The 27,509-nt window shown below is 42.0% G+C and overlaps 1 protein-coding gene across 1 annotated transcript; it reads left to right on the forward strand.

The window, feature by feature from the left end:
* Positions 1 to 3,562: 3,562 nt before the first annotated feature.
* Positions 3,563 to 7,374, forward strand: FOXI1 (forkhead box I1). Its single transcript, XM_073358171.2, has 2 exons — positions 3,563 to 4,183; positions 5,314 to 7,374. The coding sequence occupies exons 1-2, from the start codon at positions 3,610 to 3,612 to the stop codon at positions 5,865 to 5,867; spliced, it is 1,128 nt and encodes a 375-aa protein (XP_073214272.1). The 5' UTR covers positions 3,563 to 3,609; the 3' UTR covers positions 5,868 to 7,374.
* Positions 7,375 to 27,509: the final 20,135 nt, after the last annotated feature.

A 27,509-nucleotide genomic window follows, 5' to 3' on the forward strand; every position in this document is an offset into this window, starting at 1 on the left:
TGCCTCAGACTGCAGGCACGTTATCCACCCCAGCAGTGGCTGCATTTCAGTGGTACTGAACGTAGAGCTTCAGGCTGAAATGCCCTGTATATAAGAATCCCAGTTTTAAGGCAGCTTGGGGAAATATGCCATTTCTTAGCACCATCAGGAGTTCAGATAATCAGGGGTGTTGGTTACAGGCCAGCCTAGTCAGCAAAAGGGGGGTGTTGGGAAGCTTTGGCCTGGCAGAGCACTAAAGTTTGGCAGGATGAGAGGAGCGTGGCAGGAGCTGAGCTGCAGTCCTGGGGAATGTAGCTGCTCTACAGGAGCTTAGCTTTAGCCCAGCAGAAGTTAAGAGTGTCATTTAAGATAGCAGAAGAGTGAAGCTTCCAAGCACAACCCCTCCAGAGCACAACCGTTGGTTGGCCAGGACTTTCAGTTAAATAGGGTTTAGACAATCAAGTATATCCTACTAGTAAGAAAACACTAGTTATGCGAAACACGACATGTTAACCTGAGACTCTGCATTAAAGCTTAGCGCATTGTGATTTTTAGAATCAACACCAACAATGCTGTAACTCTAAGGCCATGTGTAAGTGAGGAGCTCTTGATGGGTGTTGGTATGCTATACCAGCAAAGCACTTCTGGTCTAGCTTATAGCACATACCCACAAATGAAAGAAGCCTTACCAGTAAAAGCACAACTTTGCCAGGATAATTGCATCTATGCTAGAAGCGCTTTGCCGCCACAGCTATTTTAGTCAGAGATCACCTCTCATCACACATGATATAGTTATGCCAGCAGAAGTCTGCTGTATAGGCATTGCCTTAGTGTTACAGGACAGCCAGGAGAGTCTTTCGACTCTCATCAGGCTTTTACTGTATTTGCTTTGGACACTGTGATACTTCACTTGCTTGCTCACACGTCATATCAGGTTAAGCTCACGGGCAAGATCCATTCTCAGCCAGGTGCAGCCCGCTGGGGTTCTGACCGTGCAACAGTGCACTGCCTTGCAACTTCATACAGCTTGGTTCACTGAAAGTTTTACAACCTCCTTGAGTCTCTGGTTGCACAAGTGACTTTTTTCTTTTCTTGCAAAGCCTGGCATCCTTTCAAAGCATGTATATGCCAAAGCCTCATTTCCGTGTATTTTAACTGTTAATAAGCACACAACACTCCAGGGAATAAGCAATTAGAAACTGCTCATCACAGCCCAAAGTGCAGCAGGCTGAACTTTTACTACCTGAAATGAAAAACCCAAAACGTTTCAAGTCCTGCATGCAGGCACAGTAATAAAGAATTAGCAAATTCTTACCATAGGGTAATTAGTTTGTAGGGTCTAACATTTTCCATCTATTTCACACTAGATCTTAAGCATTGATTAGTTTTTAAAGTGGCACTCGTACAAGCAGACCTTTTTCCAGCGTTCATTTGTGTGAGTAAGGATTGTTTGTAGGATAAAATTTGTGGGATTGCAGAAGGACTTCTAATATATATACACATACACATTACTGGTTTCACCAGGAAACTTGCAAGCAATTTTTCTCAGGGTTTTACCAGGGGTATATTAGGATTCACACAAACTGAAGATTTGTTGCTAGTTAACTTTAGGAACATATAATTCATGAGGGTAAGCGTTCACTTTTTCCCCCCTCACTGAAAATGGCTGGCTGTTTGTTTTTAAATTCAGCCTACTCCTCTTGTGTACTGCCAGCCATATAGGAAAGTCTGAGGACTACCTCATATCTGCGGTGAAAGTTTGCCTGTTTTGTGTGGCCTGTCCCATGTTTTTATGACTTTTTATCCCCCTGGCAAGTGTCAATGCAACTGTTCAACTCACAATATGGACTTGTGTGTCAACGCTTGCTCCTATTGGAAATGGCTTAAAAATAAAGGCCAACAGTGTAAGCAAGTAAAATAATAGGCCCATTCAAAAATAAGTGATGCTGCTGGACTGGAAATTTGGTTTGCCCTGCATTATTGTGTATTCCTGTATTCTTCAGCTGGCACTCTGAGCTTCTCTATTCACTGCCATCCAAGCATTTCAAAGCACATTACAAGCATTACACTCGTGAAACTTCCCAACACCCTTATGAGGAAACGGAGGCACAGTAACTTAAGTGACTTGGCCAGAGTCACACAACGTACCTGTGGCAGAGCCAGGAATTAGAAACCAAATGTGAAAAGGCCAGATTTGTCATTAATCACATGAGCACTGTGCCATCTAAAAGTCATCTTAACACAGCATGCTTTAAATATGTTCTTTCATTAATAAGGACTTTCACATGTCTTGGAATCAATCAAGTAATACATGCATTACTCAGGAGGACTATATTTCCAAAGAATGTGGGCAGGTTTCTGCCAGGTATTGATGAATACATTTAGAGATAAGAAAAAAAATCAAAATCTTATTTATTGCTTAGTCCCTGGAGAGAAAGTACACTTGGGGTTTTAACCCCTAAGCAAACGATTTAACAATCTAACGGCTAGCTGCAAGCTGGCAAAAGAGTTTGGGGGTTGCACCTCTGTTCTTCCTCCTTTGCACATACAAGCTGCCAATTTAGTTTTTTTTTTTTTAAACAATTTCTGATTTTAAGGGACCAGTTCTATTTATAGAGTTCTAAATAAAGCTCTTTAAATGTATGATGTAATGGAAGCTTTGTTGAAAAGTCTCTCTCTCCTTCCTGGAATTTCTGTTAAGGGGGTTCTAAGGGCAGATGATCTCCAGATCGGACAACCCCTGATCCACACAGGGCAGATCCTTGACCCCATGCAGTTCAGCTTGCAGAATCAGGCCAGAGAAGGTAGTGTTATGGAGGAAGCAGCAAATATTACTTCCAACCACTGTTCACCTCAGGGCAGCTATAGCACAAGGTTTGAGTAGTTTTTACTCAAGTGAGTACTCCCACTGAACTGAGTGAGACTACTCACATGAGCAAGCATTTGAAGAATCTGGTAATAGTTTTCTGAGTGCCTGTAAATCTAGAGGGAATTGTGTAGAAGTGTGCAGTTAAAACTTAAAATTACAAAGGCAAAGAAAGAAAAGGAGGACTTGTGGCACCTTAGAGACTAACAAATTTATTTGAGTATAAGCTCACAGACTAACACGGCTGCTACTCTGAAATCTGTCAAAAGGCAAAGACCACCTTGTATGCTGTAGCTAGTGTTTACTGCACAGTGAAAATGCCTTTTGCATTTTAGAGTTGTACTCCCCACTGGACATAATGGTTGCCCTTTAAAAGAGAGACACTACAAGCTAATATTGTATTGTAAAAGGTTAGTAGAAGGTGGGCTCTTACTTTGGGTTATGAGCTTTAACTTCAAAGCACCTTAAACTTTTGTGTGTCAGTCATATTAGTGGAAAATTCCTCCATTCATTTACAAAAATAAACAGGTGTAACTTTCAAATTTGGTTGATGTGACATAAATTACTGGCCTGGATTGCCAACATTCCAAAAAGGATCTCTCTCTAATCTCCAGCCAGTCAGGGCAGACTGGGCGGAGCAAGGAACACAAACCTAAACATTTACAGGTGCATAAGTACTTGAGGAAGGGCACAGGTGATGCACCTGTCTCGGGCAAGGACTAACACAGGTGCCTTGTAACTGGGTAGACTGCTAGTGCTAGATTATGAGCTCATTTGATCTGCAGACACATTCTCCACCACGCTGCAGCCCACAATTTCCAAGTATTGGCCAGGAGCCTCCCGAGATGAACATCTATTATGAAAACTTTTTCCATCCACAAAACGTTCCTAGCCCACAACGACCAACAAACTTTGAATCTGGGGACTACAACACCACTCCCAACCCTTACCTCTGGCTAAATGGACCCTCCATTACCCCACCATCATACCTGCCAGGATCCAACACCAGTCCTTTCATCCCTCAGTCCTATGGGATGCAACGGCAGCTCTTGCCTAACATGCATGGTTTGGGGGGTACTGATTTGGGCTGGCTTCCACTCCCTTCCCAAGAGGAGCTGATGAAGCTGGTGAGACCACCCTACTCCTACTCTGCGCTTATCGCCATGGCCATCCATGGAGCACCGGAGAAGAGGCTAACGCTCAGCCAGATCTACCAGTACGTGGCTGACAACTTCCCCTTCTACAACAAAAGCAAGGCAGGTTGGCAGAACTCCATACGGCACAACTTGTCTCTCAACGATTGCTTTAAGAAAGTGCCCAGAGACGAAGATGACCCAGGTACATTTCTGAAGTATTTTCCCTCTCATGGGTGACCAGACATCCCGAGTTTATAGGGACAGTCCCAATATTTGGGGCTTACTTTTATATAGGCACCTATTACTCCCCCACCCCCTGTCCTGGGTTTTTTTTCCCCACTTGCTATCTGGTCACCCTATCCCTCTCCCTCCCTCCCCCGGCTCCCCACAAGCTTGTATATATTTTGCAAAGAGACACAATAGGCCAGATTCTGGTCTCACCGCAGTGTAAATCCAGAGTAATTCTGCTGACTTTGGCAGAGTTGCTCTGGAATTCACACCCATGTAGCTGAGATCTGACTCTGACCCACAGTGTAGCTAATGAAGCATGCCCGGCACAGAAGCCAATTCTTCTCTGCTGTAGTTTTTCCTGAATATTGATCAGTGTGCTGAGCACACATGGCTTAACAAGCACACAAGCAGCCTAGCTGAGCAAGAGACATTCAAAAGCCATTTGGCACATTGTATGTGAATCAGTAATTAAATGAAAATGCATTGAAACAAAAGGAAATTGTCAAGGAAAATTCATTTGCTTTATGGAGTCAACAACAATTCTCAAAAACGGGGAAGGGTTGTGTTTGCTTTGCTTTGCTTGGTTTAAACAGTCAGCTTTTGGTCTAGAAATAGTATCAGTGCTTGCCTGTCCTCAGACTCTCAGCTGATTTTTTGACAATACTGTTCCTTTATTTATTGTCAGCCAGAAACATCTATTGGGACATATTTGAAGCCAGCTGAATGACTGTGTGTGTCACTGTGAGGCAAACCCTGCTCTGTCTAGCAATCCATGCTATGCCACTGACCCTACGGGGCTGCAAGAATTTGGTCCCTGTGCTGTCAACACAAAGGGTGAAGTCCTGAACTTTTTACTCAAGTAAAATTCCCATCAACTTCATTAAAAGTTTTACCTCGGCAAGAACTGAGGAGGATCTGGCCCAAAGCTTCAGCCTTTGCTGGGCTTGAAGACCAGGGACTTCTTTGCAGGGTATCAAACAATTGCTGTTTTTTATTATTATTTTTGTGAAGCAGAAAGATTGAGATTAAACCCAGGGAATCTGCTCTTTGCTGCCTTTGTCTATGTCTTTATATTTATAATCTGCTGGTCTCTTTTAACAGGAAAAGGGAATTACTGGACTCTGGACCCAAACTGTGAGAAGATGTTTGACAATGGAAATTTTCGTCGGAAGAGGAAAAGGAAGTCTGACATTGGGTCCAGCACAGCATCTCTTGCGTCTGAGAAATCAGAGGACAGTGCCTTAAGTGGCAGTCCCAAGGCTGCCGAACACCAGGATCTCTTGGAAAGCTCCTCACCTGGAACTGACAGTTCACCTGACAAGAGATCTTCTCCGCCATCTTCCAGCAGTCCTTGCCTCAACAACTTCCTCTCCAGTATGGCCGCGTACGTTAATGGCTCTAACTCAGTGAGCCGATCAGTGCCTCTGGGACTCAGCACTGAGCCTACTGACAAAATGGGACAGAATATGGTAGGCTTCAATTCATATGCTACACTTTCTAATATCCCCAGCCATAGTGGGGCAGAGTGGTCCAATTCAATGCCTTCCAGCCATCTTGGCTACAGCAATTCAGTTCTCAATCAATTTAATACCCATTTCTACAGCAGTATCGGTGCAAATAACACCCTTTATCCTAGAGAGGGAACTGAGGTTTAAACAACAAAGGAGGAAAAGATGAATGTGTAAGAGAGGAAACGGTCAGTTAGCCAGTCATCTCTGAGACCTACATTACAACCTGCCTTAGCGGCTAAAAGTGAGAACCCCAAAACTTTTACCTAGGAGACTTCCTCATATCACAGACCACCACACCTTTAGCAGCTCCACTCATGACAGGCCAGGGACTGGAACAGGAAGGTGTTTCAGGTGAGCTCTGTGGGGCTTTGTCACTCACAGCTCTTACCCTGCACTATTCAATCACCATCCTTAAAGAACTGCCAGTTGTCTTAGGCCTGGTCTACAGTAGTAACTTTTACCTGTATAGGAATATCACTTAGGGGTGTGATTTTCTTAGTGACATTTTAATATCTGCAAAAGTCCTAGTGCAGATGCAGTTATATAAACACAAAAGTCCTTTTCTTAGTACAGCTTATTTCATTTGGGGAACTGGTATAAGCTATACCGACGCAAAAGTGCTTTTGCAGGTGTGAGCAAAAGTTTGACAAGACCAATGTTACCTTAGTATTTGTGCTATTCCCTAAGTAAATATATGGAAGTACTATATATGCTGAGGTACTTTTTTAAGGACAACCACTATTCCTGTCTTCACCTGTAACTAAAACTATTGGCCAAATTCTGCCATCCTTTCATGCCCCAATGGGGTATACAGCCAGGTATGAAGACAGAATTTGGCCTTTACGTCCATGGGCAGAAAATTCATCCAGAAACAGAGGGGGAAATAACAAAATTTAGGGATGTTTACAGTCAGATTTCATGTTTTCTGTTTTAAATACATGGGTAGGGTCAAATGCTGCTTGTCTTATGGGCTCGCTTGCAACCTAATGTCCATGGGCCTACTTATGTAAGAAAAACAGGATTTGTGTCATGCCATATATTTTGCATATCTGAGTTTTCCGGAGAAGAAAACATGTTTGTTCCAGTGTAACACAAACGCTTCTACTGAACAAACATCTGAACCTTGAGTGCTTTTGTATAGAAAGTCTAACATTTCACTGAGCTTCATTTCAAAGACTGCATCTTCCCCATGAACTGATGGCAGTCATTGGGGGGGAGGCGGGGGGGACGACAACTGTTTACTATACATTTTTGTTTTGTAAAAGTCAAACAAACAATTGTTATGTCCAAGTGTAAATATTATTGAATAATGCTTTTTTCTCCTGATCTCCTAAAATATTCTGTCTACTGTAGTCAAACAGAAAAATCCAAAGATTAAAAAAAAAAAAAAAAAAGGTTTTGCACCAAAAGATGTTCATTAAGTTCAACAACTGTATATTGTAATATACAAAACTGAGTATTCTACAACACAGACATCTTCAGCTATTTACAGTTATGCTCTAGCAAACATTTCAAGATGGCTGAGGAGAGATTAATTTTTAAATTAATATATTGTGACAAACACCCTACTGTACCTTGATTTTTTAATATGTTCTTCAGTTGCAGTTTCATTATGGAACAGCCATGGAGGTATTTTCAATAATAAAGCATTTGTATGTAATTAAGTGTGCGTGCAATGTACTTAACGAATTTCAAATGCTAGACTAGTAAAAATCAACAGCCAATAAGGGGAAAGTGAATTATTCTGATACTTTAAAAATTCAGCTTTATGGTATTTTAACTTGCCCAGTTTAGCTTGAGAAACACACAACAGCCCCAGAAGGTCAAACGGTTAAACAATTTTATGTCTAAGCAACCAAAATTTGCATGCCTGAAGTATTATGCAAAGAAAGGCCACACAGAGCCATTACCAAACAAGAATTGCTCTTTTAGCTTCTGAACTGGAGCTAAGAGATGCCAATCATTTCTAATTACATAAATTGCACTTATTTTCCCCACATACTAATTGTCCAAAAAGTTACCCAAATTATTTTTTTAACATTTTTAGTTTTATTTTCTGTGGCATTATTTGCATTTTTGTATGTTTTTTTAATAATAGGTTCAATTTTGCAACCACCATGGTGAGGTTTCACTTGGAATGAGCCACAGTCAAATGCAACATTAAATGCAATGAAATCCAGTGCAAATAATATGTCCCGAAGCACAGCTGTGGGCAACATTTCCTACAGAAATCATTGCTCTCAGTTTTGCAGTTTTCTGCAGAGTCATTCAGCACATGTGAAATGTGTTGGTGCGAGCACTGGGTTTCGGGGAGATATTGCATCATACAAACAGTCATCCAGAAACAGTCTGCACTAAGCTCTTCAGAAAAATGAGAGGAAAATTATTCCCAGGGAGTGTAAGATGGGAAATATAGGGCCTAAAAATTGAATGTACGATAGAAGTACCAAAATATGTAGCGGCAACATGATGATGCTAGGCAGAAACAAAAAGGAAGATTGCAAGCCACAGAGAGCCATTCATTTTTATCAATCTGCTTTGTCTAAATAAATGATACGTTTATGGAGGAGATGGTATGATGGGATAACATAATTTTGGCAATTAATTGATCTTTAACTATTCATGGTAAATAGACGCAGTGGCCTGCGATGGGAGGTTAGATGGGGTGGGATCTGAGTTACTACAGAGAATACTTTCTTGGGTATCTGGGTGGTGAGTCTTGCCCACATTCTCAGGGTTCAGCTGATCGCCATATTTGGGATCAGGAAGGAATTTTCCTCCAGGGCAGATCGGAAGAGGCCCTGAGGGGTTTTCGCCTTCCTCTGAAGCATGGGGCACGGGTCACTTGCTGGAGGATTCTCTGCACCTTGAAGTCTTTAAACAATGATTTGAGGATTTCAATAGCTCAGACATAGGTGAGAGGTTTATTGCAGGAGTGGGTGGGTGAGATTCGGTGGCCTGCGTTGTGCAGGAGGTCAGACTAGATGATCATAATGGTCCCTTCTGACCTTAATATCTATGAGTCTATATAGAGCCATTAGCCTCCAAATCATCACTGCCTCAAATCTGGCCCAGACTGGTATTAACCAAATGTCAGTTACCAGCTGGTGGCTATTTGGCCTATTTCTAGTGAGGTGGTGGTGTCAGCAGTACAGTTCCTTATGGACAGGAGCCTGTCTGAATCACCATTGAAACCCTTGTTTGTATTAGCAGAGTGTGCTCAAATCTGAACACCCTCCCTGTTGTAGAAATCTCAGGTCAGATGTTGAGGTCTGAGGAGGAGACGGAGGCTATGCAAGGGAAGTTTGAACCACTGCCGCCCTAAATGCACCCACTTTATGAAGGAATAAATTAAATAAAAGAGCATTTTACTCACTGTAGATCTAATTTTTTTTTTAAGAGCGGTATAAGAATATTTGCACTGACATTGTCAACCTGAAGTACCGAGATTCTCACAGGTCTATTGAATTCTTAAACAACAGCTGAAACATAGAGGAATGTGTTAATAGTACCTGGAGGGTCTCATCTCACAACGATAACAGAACTATTAATGCATTTCACTGCTACAAATAAATATACATTGTCTGCCAAGGTAAAAGCTGTTATTTTACTAAGTGGTGGTATTAAAAATACCAGGTTTTTCCAACTACATTATTACTGAAACCGCTCCCACCTTCCCCACTCAGAACTCAGATTCCCCATCTCCTCAGATTTGGACCCTATTTTCTGCTGTAGGAACACATGCAGGCATTGGTATGACTCTGGGCAAGGGGGAGCGTGCGAGAGAGGTTTGTGGTGGTTTTGGTTTCTCTGGGATATTCTGATGTATTTGTTATGTTTGATCCTGCTTTAAAGTGTGTTTTCTGCTGTGAAAAGTGAGTGTGCATACACAGCATTGTGGGCATTCTGGTTTGTATGACCCCTGCAACGGTTTCTTCTTTGTTTACATGTAAAGAGGAGAGTTTTCCTATTTACTATCTGTCCTGAATACCTGGGCTTCAGCAATCAAGTTTCCAGTGTCAATGTCTCATCATTCTCCCTCCCACTGGCCACTGCTGCATTGCTAACATTCATGCAGGTCTGGTTATTCACTCGGTCCTTTCTGTGGGCTGAAAGCAGTGCAGAGTTTTCCAACACCTTCAGAACTAACTCTACAAACCAGTTATTTCATCATTCAGAGAGTCAGTGCAAATCTTCCTTGCATCAAGTCAATATGTTTTTTGAGGAATCATTTCTGGGGTCTAGGGCTGGAAGGAAAAGGGACAGAAGAGGCTGTTGAAGCTAAGTAAGAAAATGCATCTATGGGGATGAAATGGGCAATAATCATGGACAAAAAAAAATTAGAATGGTTGTCATATCAGGAGTCATGTGTCCTGATGGATGTCTCTTCACCCTATTGTGCTACCACCACAAATGTTGCAAATCAGCTTGGTATCAGCTGTTCTACTCCTGGCTCAGTGTCTGTTCCATCAAAAGATTGGGTGGGAGGGAAGGGGGAAAACACTCTGCAATGCCTCTCCAGCATGTACAGTACTGTACCAGTTACACACTGCTCCTTTGAAATCCTCAGGGATGCTTAAAGTCCAGTATTATGTTTAGGAATTCAAGGATTTCTTTCCTTCCTGCCTGCAATCCTCCCTATTAGAGCGAGAGAGAGATTCAACACTTGCCAGAGTTAAGCAGCAAAAGTCACTGTGAATGTGCACTTCTCTAGCCAGCTAAACTTGGCTCATCAGCCAGATAATGGAAGATAGATGCTGACTGGGGGCTCCAGAGGATAAAGAAGTGACATTCTTTACTAACAATGACTCCTTAAATTGCCTATGCCAAAATCAAGTAGTAGTAATAGTCAAGCCATCCAAAGTTACTGCTGATCTCAATATGGGGAAAATGTATTCCAACTGGCAATTTATTGTGTGTTGCTTATTTGTTATTTAAAGTACCAAGTTTGTTGTGGAGCTTTTAGCTGGAGTTGGCAAGGCAGCTAAGGATAATTTTATACTGATATTTGCTTTATTGGAGGTAATGTTTTGCATAATCATGAGGGTAACTTTTAATGCTAATGAGAGAAGAATCCTGCTATTTGGTTTTATGATTTGGGACACATCAGTTCTTTGTAGGTCAGATCGTCCCATGACGGTTTTGAGTAAAGACTATAAAATCTGGCATAAATATACAGATTAGGACCCTAGCGGGTTTTTTGCTCAGCAAATGCTTGTGTGAATTGTTGCCTATCCCCTGTAATGACTGGAAGTGATCAGAGCTTGAAGATGTTGGCCACACACTCTCCGTAGGGAAGTGGAGAGACAAATGAGGTTGTGAACTTCCAGTGTAAGGACCATTTGGAAATTGGCATTTATAGTTGATTTCCAGAAACAAGGAGAGACTTTTGAATTTGTGTTGACATCCTCTTGACTACATCTAGAATGCCTAAAAAAAATGGCAAGCCAGCATGAAACATGGTAGAAAAATCCTCCGCAGAGGGCATGGGTTCTGTCCATATCTGTCCTTCAACACAAGGCTCAAGTGTCCGAGAACGTAATATCCCTAACAACGCTAAGGAAGGTCAAAGATAGGCCAATTGAAGTAAACTTCTGCTGAATGAGGGCTCTCCAGTGTAGGTTTAAAAGATGTATATTTACCTGTAGGACATGCTGCAGAATGCATTGCTTTTCATTACACACAAAATGGGTAGGAGCTTAAGATCTACTCTGTTTAAAGAAAAGGAGTACTTGTGGCACCTTAGAGACTAACCAATTTATTTGAGCATAAGCTTTCGTGAGCTACAGCTCACTGCATCCGATGAAGTGAGCTGTAGCTCATGAAAGCTTATGCTCAAATAAATTGGTTAGTCTCTAAGGTGCCACAAGTACTTCTTTTCTTTTTGAGAATACAGACTAACACGGTTGCTACTCTGAAATCTGTTTAAAGAAGAATTTATACCTTATTTCCAGCCTGAATTTGTCTATCTTCAACTTCCAGCCAATAGATTGCATTATACCTTTCACTACATTCACAACTGCAGACATAATTTTGTGCCTGCAATTGATGTCAAACATTCAGTATTCTTACTGTGCCTGCATAATCAGGCAGAGATTTAACTCAAGTGAACTTTGCAGGGAAAAAACAAAAAACAAAAGGAAAAACCCATGGTTTAAAAATCTGGCTTTCATAGTTATTATTACTTTTAACATCAAAAGCAATTGGCTATCAATATTGTTTAACATGTTCTCATTGCTGCAGCTGAGCAGTTTGATCCAAGCTGATTTTTAAATGTAACAGTCAAGGTTATTTATGTTGCAGCACTGTTGTCATGGAAAGCAGAAGTAAAGTGCACCAGAGTCCATTTCCCTCATTTGATTTATTCCAGGATTCCTACATTCTTCCAAATTACAATGTCCTGAAATTGTTTCCCAGTTTCCTTTCAGAGCCTCTGCTTGGTCTCATTTATCTCCTAATGTTAGATCTAAGTATGGAAGTTGGATCTATGGAAGTTCCCTGTTGCTAAAGTGTTCTGTTATGAGCCATTCAAAGCAAATTCTTATGAAAACAGGCAAGTGCAAGGAAGTATAAGGAAGCAGAGCTATGCAGACGCAAAACTGTAGCCTTATTATTAGAGCTAGCATATCAAAATTTACTTGCAGTCTAGTCAAATCACCCATTACTGTTGGACCTGTCTCTTTAAAGCTTTAATTGGTTCTTTTAGCTGCTCACCAGATTGTACCTCCAGAGCAGGCTATTGTTTAATAAATTATTATTCATGTATTACTTTCCAAACCATAATGGGCCATACCCATCTACACTTCCTTCAGGGTTACTACATCATATGTTATAATCACAAGAGATTTCACTGGTTAAGGTTTGGTCTATATCACTACATCAGTCGGGGTGTGGAAAAACCACACTCCTGATTGACATAGCCATGCCAATACTAAGGTCAGAAGGGACCATTATGATCATCTAGTCTGACCTCCTGCACAACGCAGGCCACAGAATTTCACCCACCCACTCCTGCGAAAAACCTCTCACCTATGTAAGTATCTATGAATCTATGAACTTAGCTGTGGCTGTCCTGGGGGTAAGTTGACAGACGAGTGTTTCCATCACTGTAGCTATTGTTGTTCAGAGAGGTGGTATTCCTGTACTGAGAGATAAGTGGGTAGGCTGCATCTACACTATGGGGTTATGCCAGCATAGCTGAGGCAACATAACTATGCTGGTACAGTCTCCACAGTGTAGACATGCCCAAGTTGGGGTGGATCTGTGCTTGTAGTACAGACTTGAAAAAAAAATGCCATAGAAGGGACAATGGGGAGTCAGCAGATGATATTTTTGACTTGGAGAGAAAAGTGACACAGTGTGAGAGTGTTGGAGGATGATATTTTAGACTGCTGAAGGTGACCTCTGTTAGAAGAGACGTAAAACTACACTCCTGACCACTCTTGGTCAATTAAAAATCCTGTAGCACTTAGAGTGGAGTTATTAACCAGAAGATCCTGGCCCAATTCCAACTCACTGAGCTGTATCCTAGCTACCTACATTCAGCCTGCACATTCAAATGGATACCATATTCTTCTTAAACTTTCTGTTCTAAAATGGCAGGCAGCATTGCTTTATGCTGTTTAATGGCTGATGAGGTGGCAAGTGAGGTGAGGAATGTGAATTACTTGAATGTATTAGAAATATAGGAATTGCCAGACAGGATCAGAACAATGATAGTGTCAGTCTGGTATCCTGTCTCTGACTGTGGCTAATGCCAAATGCTTCAGAGGATGGGGCAAAAAACTCTGCAGTACCATTTGTGGAATCATCACTGTCAGCTTGCACAGTAATATTTTTGGGATACTTGGAGATAAATAATTCTCTATAAATCCATTTTATTCATAGGCAAATAGTTTTCACAAACTACATAAACAAAACTACTTGGTCCGTGTTCTAAATACAAATTGTTTTGCAATAAGAAGAAATATAGACCGGTATTAATGCCCATTTCTCAACCTGACCAAGGCTCTGAAAGGCTGGGAAGTGGTCCTCAATTCCTATTCCTGCACCTGCAGGTCACTTGTGAAGAGTCCAAAAGGTATTTTGAAGGGAGCTGTCTGACTGCAGGACAGGTGAGTTCCTTCTGCTAGGGAAGTTGCCTGAATTTCGTGTTTTATTATTTTTATTTTACAGAGAACGCAACTCACAGGGCAGATAATGAAGATTGTGTCAAGCCATCCAAATCCCTCAAATGGCCAATATGCTTTCAAGCAACACAATGAAGAAGAAGGAGTAGTCTCTCTCTCCTTAATCTACAGTTAGGTCACCGACCTGAACCATAATCAGATAGACTCATTCAATTCTTCCCAGCCAAAAAAATCTCTCCTGCCTTCTTGCAGGAACCATCTCCAGACAGGGATCTCTGTTCCTCCAGTGTAGCTATGGCAGCTTCCAAAAGACTCACCTTGCATTTTGCTTTGACAATGGAAGTACCTTTCCCAGACCTGAAAAAAAACAAACTTTGTGCGGCTTGAAAGCTTGTCTTTCTCACTAACACAAGTTGTTCCAATAAAGGATATTGCCTCACCCACCTTGTCTCTCTAATAGCATGGGACCAACACGGCTCCAATCACATTGCAGATAGGCTGAGCAGGCAATAAGCAGATGTTGAGGTCAAATTCTCAATGAATTGTTCTAAGCGGTAGCAGAGCTAACGTTTGGGGTTGCTGGTAGTTTTGGTCTATAGTAGTCAGCAGAGCTGCTGTAACTGCATGCCAAACTATGGGGGTGGTTCTTTGCACTTGAGAACCTGGTTGGGTGACTCTCAGTGTCAGCAAGACCAGCAGTTTCTCTTCTTCATGGGATGTCAAGACAGTAGCTAACCCACCAGCAGCAGAAGAAATCTGCTCCTTGCTGTAATGACATAAGCTTTCTGGCAACTTCACACTGACAGCAATAAGCTAAAGATATTCAGGAGCTGAAATTGTGCCATAAGGGAAACCCTTTCTTTGACTCAGCAAATGTCTGCCGGACATTACTTCCTGTAAACCTGGTGCACAGCTTCAATATATGGCTAGATCCATCCCTCTCACCAGTGTACGGCCACAGATATAGCAATCCACCCAAACCATGGCATTCTGAATGCAGAACAATAAGAGATACAAAATGTTACATTCATTTCTTGCCAAAGGCTTTGGAGAGATTTGGGTTTTCTGCTGCAAAATGTTGCACACTCTCTGAAGGCACATGAGGGAGCCATCTGATTAACCATCTGTGCAGACTCTGGTAAGATAATACCTTACATATCAATAGCTTTTTTATGCTATTCTTTGAATCAAGTGTTCTGACATAAACAGCTTATTGTTCCCTAGCTCATGCCAAGATCTATATGTATGCAGACTTGCATGCAAACCGGGCTAATTTACTATGTTTTCCTCTAATTAAATGGGGAATATTAGTCTATGATTTAGCTGTACATTTTTCCATGACTAGGGCAGCTATAAAATGATTTATGGAAGCAATGCTAAGAATGCAAACATGATAAAAAAAAGTTCAAAAAGGTGGAGCAATATCCCAGGTTCCCCATGAAGTTGGGGCCTGCTGGTACAAAAATGTTAGTGGTCATCTTCTAAAAGGACTCAACCCATTATTCTGGCTGTTAAACCCCTTTGGCTGGCTGTATTACACTGCAAAGGAGAAGTGCTTCAATTGTAGATATAGTCGTAGGATCCAAAGCTGAAGTCTCTGTGCTGTCAACCACCAAAAAGCACAGTCCAGAACTCACTGCTGAAGAGAGGGGAGGGTCAAGATGGGTTTAAGTCACCTCTCTGCCACCCACTTCTGGGCTGCTCCAGGGGTCAGAGCAGCCCCCAGTAGTAAACTAGGCTGCTCTGAGAGCTGCTGGAATTGGTGCTGTTCCTTTCCTCAAATACCCTCCTCCCTTAGTCTGGACATGCTGCAAGGTCCATCTTAACAGATCTGGGTTCTGAAAGAGCAAATTCCAAATGCAAGGCTTCCTGGAGGATGCTCTGACAGCAGCCCATTATTATCCAGCTTTTGCACTGAACTCACTTGTGTCCAGTATGGCATGGGGAGAGAGGCAGACTCTCAGGACACCAGCTTCTAAACCATTTGGGGGTTTAATAGTCAAAACGAGCACCGAGTTCACTCAGAGATCCAGTGCAGCTCTTGTAGTGTTAGTGTTATGGTTGGTTGGTGGGAAACTGTGTTTAATACAGGCACAGATGCATACTAAGCCAGGGCCCAGATTCAGTACAGCACCTCAGCATGTGCTTAGCTAGAAGTACATTCCTAAATCCCATTGACTTCAGTGGGACTTAAGCAATTACTTAATTGCTTTGCTTGGTAAGTGCCCCACGGGTTTCCAAGTGGTAGCCCCCGGATGGAGAGTCTACTGTAGTTAATAATCTAGAAGAGCAAAAGGCCTGGGCAAACCTCAGCTCACCAAACACACATGCCAAAGTGTCATTTGTGTCTACAGGGACAAGAAAACACCCCCAGCTCTAACCTCAGGTTTAGCTGTACCCCCGACCTATGTAGATCCTGCTGTTACCCATGCCAAATGCCCTCACAGACAGGCGGGCTGATATGGTACTTACCACCTTTCCTGGTTCTTTCCCCCATACTACTGGTATCATGTGCATCTTATCTAGATTGCACTTCCCCCTGCAGCTAGCCCTCAGCCCAACCCAAATGTCCAGCATGCAGTGCATCATCTATTCCACTGCACTGGCAAAGTCAGGTGCGATAAAGGCACTATTTCTTCCAGAGTGTTTTTCATCAGTATATCTATACACACTTTATAAAGGAGGTGTCATTATCCCATTTTACAGATGGGGAAACTGAGGTACAGAGAGGGCGCCTGAGGTCACCTGACAGGCCAGTGGCAGAGCCAGGAATAGAATCCAGGTCTCATAAGGCCTACTCCAGTGCTCCGTTTAACATGCTGGATACACCTTACCCCACATTTCCCTGTTACTCTCTTAGCATATATTCACTGACCAAGAGCTTGCAGCCTGGTCTGCATACAAAATGGAGCTAGTTTAGCCAATGGTAAAGCAGCCAGTGTTCTGGGCCCACTGCTTTTCATGCTGACTAGCATCACCTCATTATTACCTTGTGCTCTCCCTGTTTGCTGTCTCCACCTGCTGTTTCATGTTCTTAGATTGTGAACACATCAGGACGGGGTTGTCTGTTGCTGTCTGTTTGTACAGAACCTAGCACAATGGGATTCTGGTTTATGACAAGAATCTGTGGGGGCTACTATACTAATCACACCTGTGGTGAAACCAGTGCAGCTTGGATGTAAACAAGCCTGGAGAGATACAGCCTTTTCGCCCCTCACATGAGGTCATGGACATACGCAGATGCACACACAGCCATGTCTTTTGAAATCTGATCACTAGTACATGACTAATTACAAGTAATAACTTTCCTCCAGTCCAAACTGACCAGTTAAATGAATTCAAGGTTAAATTCACTTTTACTAATAAGCCTGCTCCTTAACCACTGCACTGACTGTGCCATCATCCCAGACTGCCCTATTTCCAAGGGCTAGCAGCCAGCTGTTCGGAATCTGTTTAACACAGAACTTAGTCACACGCTGTCCATCATCAAGAAAATGTTGTCATATTAAGATGCAGATTTCTCATAGAAACAAACAAGGGCTGCGCTGGACCCAAACTGGAGCCAGAGAGACACTTAACAGATGGCCCTTTTCCAGTTACTGCTGCCAGTTGTCTCTGAGCTTTGGTTCTATCATAAACTCTACGGTGGAGGGGGTGGGGGTGAGCAAGGGACACCTCACCCATGCACCTCCCAAGATCTGCTCCATGCGACTGCGCTGTAGGCTCTGCTATCATACTATCATTACATATTATCTGAGGACAAAGCAGGTGTGGCATTCCTATCTGCCAGAGGAAACGGGGCATTGTGGCTCAGAGGTATGCTGTTCAAACCTCCACCCAAAAGTCCTGGGCCCATTGCAATCAGGCATTTGCCATGAGCTTCAGGAGGCACTTGATTGGTGCCAAATGCACTGTAAGAGCTAGATGGTGCTGAATACGAGCAGCTCCCATTCATTCAGTGGGACCGAGGGACACTCAGAACCTCTGATAATCTAGGGCCATATAAATCAAATAGTGGTTTATCTAGGGCCATAAAGATGGATTCATACGTTTTGGGCATCCCTGTCTGAAAAAGTTGGACACCATCAATTCCCTCATCCCCTCTTCCTCCAGTACATTACAGTTAGATTACCTGGCAAAATCCAGAGGAAAACAACGTGGTTATGAGGTAGGTATCTAGCAACAGCATAGGTGCCGTGTTACTACTGAGGTACACCTTGAGAGCATCTGGGATCTGCATATGCCCTCAGGCTAGACCTTTCTGTGCCCTGTGACATCCAGCTGATTTGCCCAGTTTATATCCTGATGCCTAGTGAGAGATACAATAAGACGACCAGGCTCTGCAGTTACATTTTGTGTCCTCTTAGTGGCTCTGAGGGGTTTCAGTACACAATGGATGAGTGGAGCTTATACAGCAAGGGGATGAACAAGCTTATAAGTGGAGCTTATACAGCAAGGGGATGTTCAGTTGGAGAGCATGAAAATCCATCTCCCTCTACCAGTTACATGAGGCCAAAACAGATCAACTGCAGGTCTTTATTGCAATAAGCCATTTCTATTTATCTATCCTGTAAGAGATGAGTGAATGCAAATATTGTAACTGTGTGCATTTTTGGATGATGGTATTTATGCAAATACGGATGCAAATTAAGCACGGCCTTTTGGCCCCTGGCAAGTTACTAATACAGCCCTGAAGAGTTGGAATCCCTCAATCTACAGTAGATCTGGACTTTTTTTTTTTTTGCATCCAAAAGTCTATTTAACATTCCTTACCCTGTACAGGATAAAAATAAACAGGTTGTAGCTGTGGCAAACCTCTTGATAAGTGATAATATGAAAATGAGGCAGTTATGAAGGTTGCAGAAAGTGCAGGTAGGCCATCTAAACAAAGGCAATGAGAGGTCCAGTATGCAAGCTCAGGGAAATTCTGGAGCACGAGGGAAAGAGAAGATCTTGGTTGTGTACAGATTAATCCTTTAATGCCTGCTATTATTTCCTTGTTGCCATGTGGGACAGGTGAAGCTGATCCTCTTAGTACCAGTGGACTGTTAACCTAAATAGTAACTACTCAGGTGGAAACAACAAAAACAAAGTGGGCATGAACCAGGGATCAAAGATCAAAAATCAGGGATCAAATTCAGAGCTCTAACTTCTCTCTCCTCCAAAAAAACCAACAAAAATGCCCCACTCTGGAGTTTCCCAGGTTTGTTATATGTTTTTTTCCCCCTTTTGTTTAAGTCAGGGTCCCACAAATGAATGACACTAAGTGAATTCAGCTACCTCTTGGATGCTTCATCAAATTGGGGCAGTGTGAACGTTCATTTTAAACTTAAAGTGCCTTCTACTGACTGGGATAGCAAACCCTGAGAGGGAGAGAAGAGGTCACTTTCCATACTGACTATCACATTTTTCTCTCTGATGTTATTGCACAGTTAAGTGATGTGTTTTTAAATGTCTTGTTATGATTTGTACTGAGGCCACCAGTACACAGAACCAACAGCTGAGCAACTTTATCATTAACCTCATAGCTGGAGTTTGGAGCTTCAGACCACACATAGGAATGACATTTCCTGCTTTTTGTGCTTGGGGGCCAAATTTCAATGGGCTTGTGTTTTGTCCCTATAAAATACCTGCATCTATTTTGCATGCACAAAACCTTGCATGTGATTGGGGGGTACATTTTGCAAGCAGTCTCACCCACAGTCAGTGAAGCACTCAAGCAAGTGATTACCTTTAAGCAATCATGATGTTCCATTGACTTCAGAGGGTCTAATCACGTGATCAAGATAAAGAGAGTGTTAGAGCCTTGCAGGATCCGGCCCTATTTACACAAGCAATTCGACATTTATGCCTACTAGTCTATCCAAACGTACAAAATACCATTACTGTTCCTCAGAAAACCTTCTGGAAATGTGATTTGATTCTTTGAGCTGCAGGTTAAATTCTTTGACTGAGGATTTGGAGCATAAAGATTTAGAGTGTATAGTGTCAGTGACTGGGGGCTCACCAGCAACAGGATCACACCACTATGTTTTCCTCTCTTTTGGCTCGAGTCAGTTACAGTGCTTCTCTCCAGCCCCTTGATCTTCCAGAAAACACCATCCTGGCCACTATGGATGTAGAAGCCCTCTACACCAATATTCCACACAAAGATGGACTACAAGCCGTCAGGAACAGTATCCCCGATAATGTCACGGCAAACCTGGTGGCTGAACTTTGTGACTTTGTCCTCACCCATAACTATTTCACATTTAGGGACAATGTATACCTTCAAATCAGCGGCACTGCTATGGGTACCCACATGGACCCACAGTATGACAACATTTTTATGGCTGACTTAGAACAACACTTCCTCAGCTCTCGTCCCCTAACACCCCTACTCTACTTGAGCTACATTGATGACATCTTCATCATCTGGACCCATGGAAAAGAAGCCTTTGAGGAATTCCACCATGATTCAACAATTTCCATCCCACCACCAACCTCAGCTTGGACCAGTCACACAAGAGATCCACTTCCTGGACACTACAGTACTAATAAGCGATGGTCACATAGACACCACCCTATACCAGAAACCTACTGACTGCTATACTTACCTACATGCCTCCAGCTTTCATCCAGACCACACCATATGATCCATTGTCTAGAGCCAAGTTCTACGATACAACCACATTTGCTCCAACCCCTCAGAGACAAACACCTACAAGATCTCTATCAAGTGTTCTTAAAACTACAATACCCACCTGCTGAAGTGAAGAAACAGATTGACACAACCAGAAGAATACCCAGAAGTCACCTACTACAGGACAGGCCCAACAAAGAAAACAACAGAATGCCACTAACCGTCAACTTCAGCCCCCAACTAAAACCTCTCCAGCGCATCATCAAAGATCTACAACCTATCCTGAAGGATGACCCATCACTCTCACAGATCTTGGGAGACTGACCAGTCCTTGCTCACAGACAGCACCTAAAGCAAATACTCACCAGCAACCACACAAACAAAAAACACTAACCCAGGAACCTATCCTTGCAACAAAGCCCATTGCCAACTCTGTCCACATATCTATTCAATGGACACCATCATAGGACCTAATCACATCAGCCATACCATCAAAGGCTTGTACACCTGCACATCTACCAATGTGATAGGTGCCATCATGTGCCAGCAATGCCCCTCTGCCATGTACATTGGTGAAACTGGACAGTCTCTACGTAAAAGAATAAATGGACAGAAATCAGATATCAAGAATTATAACACTCATAAAGCAGTCATACAACACTTCAATCTCCCTGGTCACGTGATTACAGACATGAAAGTTCCGATATTACAACAGAAAAACTTCAAATCCAGACTCCAGCGAGAGACTGCTGAATTGGAATTCGTTTGCAAATTGGATACAATTAACTTAGGCTTGAATAGAGACTGGGAGTGGCTAAGTCATTATGCAAGGTAACCTATTTCCCCTTGTTTTTTACTACCCCCCCAGACGTTCTTGTTAAACCCTGGATTTGTGCTGGAAATGGCCCACCTTGATTATCATACACATTGTAAGAAGAGTGGTCACTTTAGATAAGCTATTACCAACAGGAGAGTGGGTTTGTGTGTGGGGGGGTGGGGGTGGGGGAGAGAAAACCTGGATTTGTGCTGGAAATGTCCCAACTTGATCATCATACACATTGTAAGGAGAGTGATCACTTTAGATAAGCTATTACCAGCAGGAGAGAGGGGTGGGGGGGAGGTATTTTTTCATGCTTTGTGTGTATAAAAAGATCTTCTACACTTTCCACAGTATGCATCCGATGAAATGAGCTGTAGCTCACGAAAGCTTATGCTCAAATAAATTGGTTAGTCTCTAAGGTGTCACAAGTACTCCTTTTCTTTTTGCATAAACTTGGAGAAACAGAAGGAATTAGTTTGAAAAATGGGGTAAACAAATTCAAATAACTGCCTGACAAGTGGCAAACTCAAGCAGTAAAGGGGGTCGGCGTTCCCTCCCGCTTGGCACCATTGCTGAGCACATTCTCTTCCCAGCCCCATGAGTTCTTAGAACCTTTTTGTATGGACTCCAACACAAACAGGCGGTTCTTGAACATTGTCAAGCTTGTTAACTTCTTCTCCCCTTCAATTCTATCTTTCGGACTCTAATACCAAGAGAGGAAAGAAAAGGTGGATGATTTTGAGAAATCATGCTTGACAATACAGCTTAAAAAAAAAAAATCAATCAATAGGACTTCACCTGACTGGCAAAACCAGGATGAGAGCAATTAGGGTTTCACCTTTGCAACTAGTTAACTACCTGGAACCATTCTTGCAAAGTTCAGTGCTGTTTAATTTTCTGCTGTGTGCTTTGTTCTTACATTTTAAGGGGATTCTTGTGCATTGATTATGGAGAACAGCAAATGATCTTTGGTATGTTATAAATGCAGTCTGATATATTGTACTTTACATAGCTTGCTTTAAGCTTCCCTGCCAAGCCCCCTCCCTTGTAAATTATGCATTTACCTGAATTTTACTGATGTGAAGATTGAGGCATAGTGATAGTGAGATGCCTAAAGTCACAGAGTAGGTCAGTGCTGCTTCTTATGACACAAGTTGTTCAAAATACAGATTAATGTGAGACTTTGGACAATATACAATCAGATGTTCAATTAGTTAAAAATAAATTAGGTCACAACCATGCATCCTTTAGTCCTACCCAAATTCTCCCTGGTTATCAATATGGAAACATTGGATCGTGGTGTGATACCAAGAAAAAAACCAAGACCTCTCTTATATGCTCTGCTATTACTGATCAAAATCAAATCAACGTACAATTAGACTTTCCCTATATGATGTTAACCTTCAAAGCAGCAGAACATTCTTGTGATTTTAAGCTTTGGCCATGTCTACACTAAAGAGTTTACAGTGGCACAACTGTACCAAATATAACTGGCCTCTACAAGATCTCCCGTGTAGCCACTCTGTGCCAGTGGGAGCATAATTAAACTTCCCCCAATAAGTGATAGTAGCTATGGTGGCAGGGGAGTGTCTCCCACTGACATAGTGCTGTCCACTCTGGCACTTATGTCGCTCAGGGGTGTTATACCGACAAAAGTGATAGTGTAGACGTAGTCTCTCTTGGTAGAGATCTCTTGCAGGATGGAGCAAAAAAATTGTACAATTAGATCAATTAAAAAGTTTGCCTCTTAGGTCATTATATGGTATACAGCTTGGGTCAAGACTCATTATTTTTTAGTGGGACACTGTAAATAATGCTAATTTTCAGTTATACCCCACTAAGCATTTAAAAATCCAACCAATGTGTTTCTGGAGATTTAAAACAAACATGTTGGCACCAAATGAGGAAGAGACCGTAGACAAAAATCTATACTAATGACTATGTAATAATATACACACACATGTATGTAATATATACTCACAATAGAAGTGAGACTGGTGTCTCTAGCTGTACACATGAACACTTCTTATAATTGGGACATTGCCATTATAGTGTAAATTGGTAGATCTTCATTCAGGATCACTGCAAGTGAACGGAGTTGGAAGACGCTTAGTGTCGGAGACATCTTTAAAAAGAATTCACATTCTGACTCTTTTGCCAAATCACTTAATCAGCTAATATAAGAGGGAGTGATTGTCATGAGCCTATGATCTCCGCCTATGTAACAGTGGTTAATGAAGTAAGGAGAAAAGAAATCTGGGAAAAACACCCCTTCTCCTTCTGTTTTTACATTTTAATGGCATTGCTAAGAAAGGGCTCAGGTGGATCATTGCATGCTTGGCATTATTCAGCAGGTCATATCTCCATATTAAGAATAAGAATAAGAATAGCTGGGGTCATCTTGTATAACTCCATAAACCACATTTGGCCCATGGTCTGAGCTCGGTTAACCTCTGCTTTATAAACTAAAAGGCTGAAAAACTCCACTTTCCTCATCAAGTAAGCATTACATCTTTGCCTTCCAACTCCTGCATCCCTCCCTGCTTAGTCCCCATTCTGATCCCCTCCTTCTGCCACCCATCCCAGTGCTCCTTCCTATTCTTTTCCTGTGTTCATCTCTGTGTTTTCTCCTATGCTTCCCCTTAGTCCTAGAAACTTTCTATTAAGGCAAAGTTACAATAAAACGTTACCATACTACATAGTATATCTCTTATTCAGGATCCAGTTAATATTCAAAGAACATAGCCAAAGATCCTGGTTTGTTGGCTGGGGAGTTGTCCTCTTCTGAGTATGCTAGAAAGGGTGACCAAGTTTCTAAACACCTATCCTCTTTTTGGCACTTCTCTTGTGTGTGTATTTGGTGTCAAAGCTTTTCCATTACAAGGAAATGGGGAGGAGGGGCCCACACATTTCCTCTAATGTGCAATCACAAAGTCTAGCTGCTAACAATAAAAAAGGAAGGGGGAAGCAAGCAGCTGGGGGTGTGTGTGTGGGGATGTTAGTGGGTTATAGACTGTTGTAATAAGCCATAAATCCAGTGTCTCTAATCCATCCATGATTTTCAGTGTCTAACAAAGTTATGAATTTCAGCTCCCAGGTTCATCTTTCGAAGGTGTTGTGCAGGTTTCCTTTGAGGATAGGGACTGATAAAACACATACAGAATGATTCCTTTATGTAAAGCGTTCACCCACAGGTGATGTAGTTTCTTCTCTTTTATCATTTTCCTATGTGAGTTCATTCGAGAGAGTAGTGATTATCTGGTTTCACCCACACAGTTGCTATTGGGCATTTAGTGTGCTGGACGAGGTACACCACATGTTGTGATAGGCATGTGCAGGACTCATTTATCTTGGAAGGTGTGTTGGGGGGGAGAGGGTAGAGGGGAGGAGAGGTACCGACCATTGTAGAAGTGGAGTTATGTCTTCAGGATTTGCATCTGTTCTGGTAGGGTCTAGTGCCGCTTTGAAGGGTATGTTCTGGTCTATGGGGAGCTTGTTTCTGATGAAAACAATGAGGAGTCCTTGTGGCAACTTAGAGACTAACAAATTTATTTGGGCATAAGCTTTCATGGGCTACAACCCACTTCATCAGATGCATGGAGTGAAAATATAGGAGCAGGTATAAATACATGAAAGGATGGGGGGGTGGCTTTACCAAGTGTGAGGTCAGTCTAATGAGTTTAATTAATTAATAAATGAGGATACCAAGGGAGCAAAAATAACTTTTGAAGAAGTGGTGAGAGAGTGGCCCATTACAGACAGTTGACAAGAAGGTGTGAGTAACAGTATTGGGGAAGTTAAGTTTAGGTTTTGTAATGACCTAACCACTCCCAGTCTCTATTCAGGCCTAATCTGATGGTATCCAGTTTGCAAATTAATTCCAGTTCTGTAGCTTCACGTTGGAGTCTGTTTTTGAAGTTTTTTTGTTGAAGAATTGCCACTTTTAGGTCTATTATTGAGTGACCAGAGAGACTGAAGTGTTCACCTACTGGTTTTTGAATGTTATGATTCCTGATGAAGTGGGTTCTAGCCCACGAAAGCTTATGCCCAAATACATTTGTTAGTCTCTAAGGTGCCACAAGGACTCCTCATTGTTTTTTCTGATACAAACTAACACTGCTACCACTCTGAAACCTGCTTCTGATGATGAGCTTGGAGAAATTGTTGGGGGGAGGGGAGGTTGAAGACTAGAAAAGGGCTTCAGGAAAAATTTCCTTCAGGATGGGGTCCCCATCAGATATGGGTTATAGTTGTTTGGTTTTTTGATACCCTTTATGAGTTCCAGTGTGGCGTGGTAAGGGATAACTATGGGGTGTGTGATCAGAGAGGAGGGGGTTTTAGTTCTGTACTGAAGCAGCTTATGACCTGAATGTAACCATGGATGCTGATAATCTAATTGAACAAAGGGGTACTAAATATAGTAAGAGCTCTAGTGAGAGAGAGCTTGTAGAATAATTTATGAATGTTATTTAGCAATGACATTATTCACTTAATATATTATTTCATTAACAATATTGAGCTAGAGCTAATAGACCGATCATCTGGACAGAAAGTCTGTCTAAGATACTTCCTATTGTGGCTATTAGGTTCTGCAATGCGTTTGGCCAGAAAACCAAAACCCTTTTTTCTAAATGTCTCAGAATCATCCTCTAAATAGGATTCAAAAGAGGAGATTTCTGGGTTTGATGCTTTTTAATACCAGAGGATAAAGAGTAAGTAGGCTGTATAGTTTGTGCTAGGAACATACGTGGTTTAGTATGACTTTACTGGTTACAGTGCATCTGAAACCTTCTCCAAGATTTATTTTCTAAAACTAAAATTTCATTCCTGTTTTATCCATGAAGAATCTAATCAAACTGATCAAAACTTTGGCTCCATTCAAAGTGTAGGTTGGGTCAAGAATCAAAAATCTATAGCTGAGATGTTTTCATTTGACATGTAAGATGAGCAATTAGTCTTTGTGACAACTCTTCCCTCTGGGAAAGGCAAAATTATAGAGGGATTGGATATGTGCCATGATCTGGCACTCTGAGGGGCTCTCTTGAATTCAAAAATGTTATAAGAAACAGCCCATTATCACTGTAAATTCTGTTTAACATGGTATCTGCGCACTCACATAATCCCATTCTCCTGGAAATCCAAATACTTTAAATACATCAATTGCTCAGGTATAACACCCCACAATGAAGATGGTTCATAAACCTTTAACAGTCTGATGTACTGATACACACCCACAAAGCAAGTCAATGGCAGAGCCCTGAATAGAACTCAGGATTTCTATGCCCACTCTGGTCATGGGACCACACTCCGCTGAGACACTCCATTGTGGTCCCCACCTCCGTGGGCCCCATCCTTGTACTCCCACAGAAAGAAAATAGAGTTCTTACACTCATGGGGCTTTTGAACAGGTTGCAGTATCCTTTGAAATATCACTTGATTGAAAAAAAAACAGAACTATATTCAGCACAAAGACATGTTCATTTGACACACTCTTCTCGGGTAAGTATATTGGGCCTGTGCAAGACCAGTTTCTTAATGAAAACAGCTGACAGCGAGAGAGGGGACAAAAGAAGTGGGAGTAAAACGAAGACACTAACACATTTTGTTCAGTTAGTTACTGGGTACTCGGTTTAGAATCACAACATAATGCAGTCCCACCTAGGCTAATAAAATTCACATCTTTCAGCCAGGGGAAATAGTAATACATACAAGGAAAGATTCACATTCTTCTACACCTTCTACTAGGCAGGCCTGATTTCATCTTACAACACGTAATCATTTCCATTGCTATGGTCCCCTTTCTACTCTCTACTTCCCAGGCACCAGCACCCACACTTAGCATACAAACCTGCCAACATTTACTTGTTAGTGAGAACATTCTCATTCCAGGGAATGTGGCTAGTTTTTTAAAGTTTTACAGGATTGGGCCCTTAGTTATGATGAGTGAGTTTCAAGGATTACAATGAAGATTTTTAAACTGCTATGGAGTCCATCCTACTGAGGTGGTTTCCCCCCAACTCCTTCCTCTAGTTCAACTCATGGATACAAACAGCTATGACCATAATGGGCCAGATTCTAAGAGATGCTGAGCATTCTGCAAATCCTGTTGACTTTGATGTGGGATGTACAGTACCCTGGCAGCTAGGTTATTTCTTCTCATTAATCTAATTACTGCTACCCGTAGCTTTCAAGGTCTACAGCACTTTAGAGAAAAT

The sequence above is a fragment of the Lepidochelys kempii genome, chromosome 8, assembly GCF_965140285.1.
Source record: "Lepidochelys kempii isolate rLepKem1 chromosome 8, rLepKem1.hap1, whole genome shotgun sequence".
Taxonomy (NCBI): Eukaryota; Metazoa; Chordata; order Testudines; family Cheloniidae; genus Lepidochelys; species Lepidochelys kempii.

What these genes read in the sequence shown, in the direction of transcription:
- FOXI1 (XM_073358171.2), top strand. Translation starts at nt 3,610, where the DNA reads ATGAGCTCATTTGATCTGCAGACACATTCTCCACCACGCTGCAGCCCA. An exon ending in CAGAGACGAAGATGACCCAG is followed by an intron (nt 4,184 to 5,313) that starts GTACATTTCTGA and finishes CTCTTTTAACAG; the next exon opens with GAAAAGGGAATTACTGGACT.